The sequence below is a fragment of the Papilio machaon genome, chromosome Z (assembly GCF_912999745.1).
Source record: "Papilio machaon chromosome Z, ilPapMach1.1, whole genome shotgun sequence".
NCBI classification, from domain to species: domain Eukaryota; kingdom Metazoa; phylum Arthropoda; class Insecta; order Lepidoptera; family Papilionidae; genus Papilio; species Papilio machaon.
Window position 1 is genome coordinate 6,458,742 of NC_060016.1, and position 8,306 is coordinate 6,467,047.

The following is an 8,306-nucleotide window of genomic DNA, read 5'->3' on the forward strand; positions in this document are numbered from 1 at the left end:
CTCGACAACAAACGTTCTTAAAGAACAGATATCATTTAAAATAAATATAAGCAAGAAAAGTATCATTAATTTTTCAATAGAAATGGAAGATAAAGTCATCAGTAAAAAAATACCATCGAACAATTACATGTCGGAGAAAGATGACATCTCAAATGGTGAAGTGGACTACGATCAATTATTATCATCAGCTGGGGAGTTTGGACGATACCAGTGGTTTTTATTCTTCGCTACATTCCCGTTCTACATTTTCGGTACATTTTCATATTACTCGCAAATTTTTATGACAGAGCCAGCGCAAAATCATTGGTGCTGGGTTCCAGAGCTAGCGAACTTGAGTGAACATGAACGCCGGACTTTGGCCATTCCATCAGATAACGATGGCCGTTTCGGGTACTCACAATGCACAGTCTATTCGGCGAATTGGAGTGACGTCTTAATAAGCGGAATAAAACCAAACGAATCTTGGCCAACTGAGAGCTGTCAAAATGGATGGGAATTCGATAAGTCCGAAATACCATACCCAACTGTGTCCAGTGATTGGGGATGGGTATGTGATAAGGACAGTTATCAAGCTACTGCTCAATCAGTATTCTTTCTTGGATGTATATTAGGAGGCTTCGTTGTTGGATGGGTGGCTGATAAATTTGGAAGAGTTCCGGCAGCCGTATTTGCAAACATTATTGGATGTATAGCCGGCGTGGCCAGTACATTTACGACGTCATTCTTAGAGTTCTCTATCTGCCGATTTTTCATGGGAATGTCCTATGATAATTGTATGATGATGATGTATCTACTGGTACTAGAATTTGTAGCGCCTAAGTACAGAACTATTATTGCCAATTTGCCTTTTGCTATTTTCTATACTCTTGGAGTGAGTGCACTGCCGTGGATTTCCCTCGCATGCGGTCACTGGAAGACTATTGGCTTGGTAACAAGTTCTACTATGGCATTGGCCATATTTACACCATTCATTGTTCCTGAAAGCCCAAGATGGTTACTATCAAAAGGCCGGGTTGATGAAGCTATAAACAAACTTGTAAAAATCGGCGAAGTTAATAAAAAAGAAATACCATCTAAACTTATCGAGCAGTTTAAACTATCAATTAAGAGCGAGAAAAAACAAAAGAGTCTTAGCTCTCTAGAATTACTTAAAAGGCCTATTTTAAGAAAAATTTTTATTACCATGTGTGTGGTTTACATGTGTTGTATGATCGTTTTTGATGCCTTAGTTAGAAGCGTCGGTAGTTTAGGATTTGACTTTTTCTTATCTTTTACACTGGTATCATTAACTGAATTTCCTTCCTTGGTGATAGTAGCTTTTGTTTTGGATCTGACTGGCCGAAAATGGTTAACTATTATTTCTTTTTCGTTGTGTTGTATATTTAGTATCGCAACTGCTTTCGTTGGCGGTGGCTTGCAATCAGTTCTATGTGCAGTAGTTGCCAGGTTTTGTGTGAACATAGCTACCAACACCTCTATACAGTGGGCTGCAGAGATGTTGCCAACGCCAGTGAGAGGTTCAGGTACATCGATTGTACATATCTGCGGTTATCTTGCCACTGTTATTTCTCCATATGTAGTATACTTAGAAACTTATATCATATGGCTTCCCCTCGTCATAGTAGGCTCTCTTGCGGGATTGGGTGCAGTGCTCGCTTTTATTTTGCCAGAAACAGCAAGAAGAGATATGCCACAGACTTTCGAAGAAGCCGAGGAGTTAATAAGAGATCAAAAATTATTCGATATCCCATTTTTAGAAAAGAAAAAACGAGAGACATCAGGTCATATTAACTCATCATTCCAAATGAGTTAAACGTATTAAACATAATGTTTGGTTGTTCATAATGCAAAAGCGAAATGTCACATGTCTTTAAATATTACGCTTTTTTAATATTTCTAACTTGTCTTAATTATGCAAGGGCTCAGCGAATAATCTAACATATTTATTACAAGATCCAAAAACTAAGTTTAGAAATACCTGCTGTTCAGTATTAATATTAATATTGTTTTATTTTAATGTGTAAAAAAGGGTTGTTAAAATATGAGTAAAGATTTAATGTCATTTTTGGTAAGATTAATAATATTGATTAACCAAATAATTTAATGTACAAATTGCATAAAAACTAAATTAAATATACGAAATTCGTAAATAATAAAATTTCTTTTTATTGTTTTATTAGTCCATATTGGCTTATACCCTTGGCTTATCTCATAAACGTAAGCCCTGAATTGCTTTTTTTGTGATAAATGATGATATTCACTGGTATATTTCATTGACTTTTAAGTCTACTACTGTCTTAGAGGGCTACTAACTGACTAGGGTGACGCAGTGACCCAAAGTGAGCCTTGGCCTCCGACAACAAAAGTCTCCACTTTCTCCAATTCCGCGCCGTCCCGACCCAGTCTCAGACCTGTAGGTCCCGAAGATCCCTATCCACCTCATCCATCCAGCGATACCTGGAACGGCCAACTGGACGCCGACCACTCGGTCGTCCCATATGTGCGCGTTTGACACTAAGAACATCATCCATTCTTTCTAAGAGGGCTAATAGTTTTAATATTTGCCAAATTCTTCATAGTTACTTAAAAGTTTAAAAATTTAAATGTTAAATACATTGTGACACAGTTGAAAAATTCATATTCTTATTTAAATTTATAGTTCATAGTCACAATCGGCTCACCATACGTCCCCACTGAGGGGCTCGGTGCCTACCCTAAGTTAGGGGCGACTAGGCTATAGTCAACCACGCTGACCCCACTCAATTACGTGAAGGTTGCATCACGATGTTTTCTTTCACCGTAAGAACGTCGGATAAATGTACATATGTAAATCGTACACATATTACGTACATGGCGCGATTCGAACCCAGGAATACAAGTCATGTGCTTAACCCCTGAGCCACCGACGATCTAAACTATATTATATTCCGCATTCATGCAATAATTACAACCTAAAATAGTTTAATTAAACAAATACATGGAGTGCGAATAGATGAATATATTTCGTCAAATATTAGAGCTCAAGTACTCAGGTTTCACCATAGTTGAAATTCACATTAATAAACGTATCCTCTAAACGTAACCGAGTGTAAAACATCCATGTGTCATAATATTCAATACCAAATAAAAAAATTGATATCGCGTTACGATATGCAATCTGAATTGCCTTAAGATAAAGATATTAAAACTTATAAGCCATAAATCTATTCCAATTTTGATCTTGGATTAAATATTCACGTATACACGTGTATTTATTTGTAATACACATGTCATTTATGACATTAAAAATACTTAACTAAAGTAACTTATAAGTAATATTCTAAGCGATTTAGATTATCTTTAAAATAGATTATCTTTCTTACTAATATTTTAAATATGAAAGTTTAGATGGATTGATGTATGTTTGTTAGATGGTATTTCCAAAACGGCTCCACGGATCTTGATGCAATTTGGCACAGATGTATTACATATTCAAGGGAGAAAACGCAGCCTACTTGTTAAGTTTTTTTATAAAAATGCGCGGACGGAGTCGAGGGTGACGGCTAGTTACTAAGAAGCTTGTATTATTTTCTATGTCTTCTACCTCAGATCTTCGACATTTTATGATTTGATATTTCTATCGAGAAGGGAAGATTCCTATGTTACTTTATCGAGTTAAAATACTAATTGTCTATAAAATACTCATCCTCTAGGTCAGTAAGCAATCTGACCCTAATTTACTCAAGTACACTAAATAAAACGAATATCGTAAATTTCACACGCGTAAGCCTTCATGTCGTCCAAGGATTCATAAATTTTAAGTGTAATACTTTATAATAGAAGGTTTTGTAACATTGTATACTAAAATATGAAATAAAAGGCTTTGATTTATTAATTATTTGAAATAGCAGAATTAAGATGTAATTTTGTTACTACTAACTCATACTACAAGCTCATGGTCGTCGACATCCTCGAGAGGCTCCGAACCTACCCAAAGTTAGAGGTACTCACTTAGGCCCTAATCAACCATACTGGCTCAGTGCGGAATGGTTAACTTCTCACACATATTTGAATATTTTAGCAGATATGTGCAAGTTGCATCAAGATCCTTTACCGTAAGAATATCGTAAATAAGAACGTTATCCTATTTTCTAAAAACATTTAAATCTCGAGTGGTTTGTTTTTATGTCTAAGAAAAGGAACTTACTGTCTAAAACGATGTACTGATTGTATCATTTACATTGATAGGAGAAACTATCAATATACACAATCAGCAGAAGCTGAAGGCTGTTATTCGCAATCTTAAACGCGATCAAAGTCTAGTCATTTTTATCAGAGTATTTTTAACCGGAGCCTACGTTAATTTTATCCTTGAAGTTTCAATCACAGAGATTTAGAAAACAATTGTAATAGTAGATAAGATAAAGTTAATCTTTTTAAGTGTATAAATCAAAGTAAACCATTACTAGCAGTCTGAAGTAAATGACAATTTCCGCTGAAAAAAGCGTGTAAAAATTTTTGTCTTTTCAGTTATTTACATGTACTCGTAGAATGAGCATGATGTCAATATGATTTTGTTCAAGTGTTAGTGGAAACCCACGTTATGATTTTTTAGAATATATTTTAAAGAAATTCAGGAGTTAAGTTATTGACGTTTGTTGGTATATTTAATACAATGGGGTACTTATCATATACATTCAATTGAAAATAAAAATGAAATTCTCGATAGGAACATTTTAAACATGATATAAAACTTTGTACCCGGTTTTAACCATAATAAAGCAAACAGGATAACCTAATGGTTAGCAATAGCCGAATCCGACATAACAACAATTGTACAATAAGAGACTTTTCTGTTTTTTGAAGTAATTCATGAAATTTTTTGTTACTTTTTAATACATTTTTTTTTAATTTCTGTTTATTGGAGTGAAACAGTAACTGGTTTAAGTATGCGGAACCGTGTGGAACCTTCTAGTAACAACATCTAGTGCTAGAAAAATCTACGAAAGTTCTTGTGATCCTTATGACACTTGAAATTATATCTCTGAACTTCGTAGAACCAATTTGATTCAAAAATATACGTAAGAGTGTGGCATATTCACGTGAATATAAACATAGTTAACAAATATGTACAAAAAATTAACATAATACGGCTGATAACGCACATGGGAATTCCGTGACGTCATTTTGTACATTGCGAGATTATTGCAATAAAAATATATAATTTTCATATATTAGTAAACATACAAAGCCTACGCTACGCGATCAACTTTGTTATTTATTTGTCAACTAGCTTTTACCCGCGACTCCGTCCGCGCGGAATAAAAAATAGAAAACGCGGTAAAAATTATGCTATGTCCGTTTCCTGGTTCTAAACTACCTGCCCACCAATTTTCAGTCAAATCGATTCAGCCGTTCTTGAGTTATAAAGAGTGTAACTAACACGACTTTCTTTTATATATATAGATATCGTTAAAGTTTTGCCTACACACGCACAGATTTACATAAACAGTTCGATTATTCAGTTTAACTGAACGTCTGTAGCGGGCTTAAATAACTTTTCAAAATACTTAAGGGCACCCACAATTTAATTGACGTAATCTAAAAATGTATTCTTTATAAAACGAAAAACATTTAAACTTTGTATTATTTTATTGATGTTACACCGTACATCTTCATTTTGGTATTTAATTGTCAATACAGTTGACTGATGCTCTTCCGATGGCAGTCTGTGATTGCGGCGTCTTGTTGTCTCACGTACGAGTTCCAACAACCACACTTCCTTTATACGTTACCTCGATAATGTTACAAAGAAATTAATTTAATTGTACTGAGATATCTTACTTTGGATACTTCGTTAAAAATATTATGATTGTAAAGAATAGATAAATTTCTAAACTGTTAAGTGTACTAGGCAATTTATTTTAGACTAGCTGTCGCTCGCGAATCCGTCTGCGCGGAAATAAAAAAAGATTAATTAATAGCCTATGTGTTCTTCCAGACTATTATCTACGTCCATGCCAATTTTTTTATCGAGATCCATGCAGCCGTTCTAGAGATACCTTCAAACAGACATCCATCTATCCATACATCCATCTAAGCATACGCATTTTTATTATTTATATGATAGTATGAATGATGATAAAGTAAGATTAAATAATTAATTGTATTCTACATAATTAAGTTGTTTTGTTTTTTGAGATACAAACAAAACAATATGTAGTAGAGTTTTTTTTTTATATATCATAAGGTGGCAAACGAGCAAGCGGCCATCTGAATTGGCCAAAATAGTGAAGCGACCGCTACCAACTGACATCAGACGAAACTTGGAATTGTTTCCACTTCACGCCTGTCTTCTGCGTGGTCGTAGTATTGCACCGGACGAGCCAGTCAATTCGGGTAACAGATCTTGTTGCTGGCGTCTGCCTCTGTATTATAATAAATATTTCTTTCCTATATTTTCCTAACTAGATATAAAACTCAATGCTATTTAATCCTTATTTTTTCTCGTTATAGAAATCTAATCTTGAACTTAAACCATTAAATATCACAGCAAAGTAACGACGTAAGTACATAATTGCATTAGTATTGGTGTAAACCATGTTTCTCCCAAAGTAATTCCTCTTGTAATTCTAGTAAGAAATTTTAGTACAAATATAAACAAGGTAAACTATTTAAATATTTGATATTAGATATGATATAGAGTAATAAAATTATAGAGGTCTTATGCCGCTTATTGTTGTCACTCTGTATAGAAATGGTACGTAGACAGTTATCTTTATTAGATTTTTAAACTACTTACGTTTAATGTTAATTAATATACAACTTTCTTAATAATTGTTTCACAAAACACTTTCACAAATTAATTCATAATTATTATTATTATAACGTCAAGCCATATTACAATACAAAAACGGTTTCTGTTCATGGTAGGTATATATTCAATTCAAATACTATTTTTTAATAAGTTACATAAGGAAATAAGTTATTATTATTTTAACTGTACCATATTCTTCATCAGTTATGTTACACTCATAAGTATCTGATGATGATTGTGATCTTTCCGCTCTTTATGGCAGTACTTAGAAATCACCTCTTTGATTCTGTCCAATGTACTCAATGTTCCTTATTACATCATACTGTGAATACAAAACATGCTTTTGTATTGATACTCGTAGTATGATGTAATAAGGAACATTGAGTACATTGGAGACAATTGCACTTAAAACTAATGCCGTAATGATGTAAAATTTTATTGAAAGCTGCATGTGGGATTGGCGGTCACTATCGAGGTTAAGTGTTGTGGTGACATAAGCTGTTACTGCAATAAACGCTAGATAGCAGATCTACAAATAATGCATTCCAAACACAAACTTATAACAGTTTCATATTCCTCTTTGATTTTTGAAGACAGAACAAATAATTCATTAAGGTTAACGCGGACTCGATCCCTCCTCGCCCACCTGGAATCGCCCGCTTCGCGATCGCCGCGGTGTTCTCTCGTCGCCGCGTCGCGCATATTAAATGGTTAAATGCGAGTGGACGCCTCACAGAACGCGCGTCGTCAACCTTGCGGGAGAATACCTTGTCGTTTTGCTAACAAAATTATTTTTATCCCGCTCAATCGGCTACATCGAGGGGATTCAATGCTTTATATTAAAATAAAATACATACATATACAAGCCACAAATTCGATGTTATTAATATCTTAACGTATTGTATTCTATCCAAAAAATGTATTTCGGTTTAAAATTTTAAAGATACCATTTATGTTTTTTTTTAATACATCTATTCAGCTTATTGGATTTTAAATGAAACTACTTATGTTGACTCGTGCTTTTGACTATTTATTTTTAATATAGCGCCACTGTCGATTAGGCGAAAAGCTGTCTGAGGGAAAGAGTGTCGATTGGCCTTCCTATGCATAGATTTAATTTTTTTGTGTGTTTTTCCGACCATATGAGCCATCTTACAATTTATGTTGCATCGGCTTTAATGGATTACTAAATACGATACTAGTTTAACATTATAAGAGACACAAAATGTTACAAAAATGAAATAAAATCCCTTACAACTAAAATATTTATGTTGAGAAGAAAGATTATTTCAAAGAAATAGTACTATTTCCGTTTGCTACAAATTAGAGGATATTTCTAACATATCGAAAGTCGATCATGTCAAGTTAAGATTAAATTCCCTGTCAAGATGCGACAATAAATGCCGAAGATAAATGATAAAAGTTTTGAATGTCTAGCGGGCATCGACATTGAAAGCAAAAGTAAATAACCGATTTTGTGTAAACTGGGTTACTATTTATCGTGCATTGA

The 8,306-nt window shown here is 34.0% G+C and overlaps 1 protein-coding gene across 1 annotated transcript; it reads left to right on the top strand.

Annotated features, from left to right (window-relative positions):
• Window positions 1-1,821, top strand: LOC106717271 (carcinine transporter). Its single transcript, XM_014511075.2, has one exon. The coding sequence runs from the start codon at window positions 83-85 to the stop codon at window positions 1,811-1,813; it is 1,731 nt and encodes a 576-aa protein (XP_014366561.2). The 5' UTR covers window positions 1-82; the 3' UTR covers window positions 1,814-1,821.
• The last annotated feature ends 6,485 nt before the right edge of the window (window positions 1,822-8,306 follow it).

What these genes read in the sequence shown, in the direction of transcription:
- LOC106717271 (XM_014511075.2), top strand. Translation starts at nt 83, where the DNA reads ATGGAAGATAAAGTCATCAGTAAAAAAATACCATCGAACAATTACATG.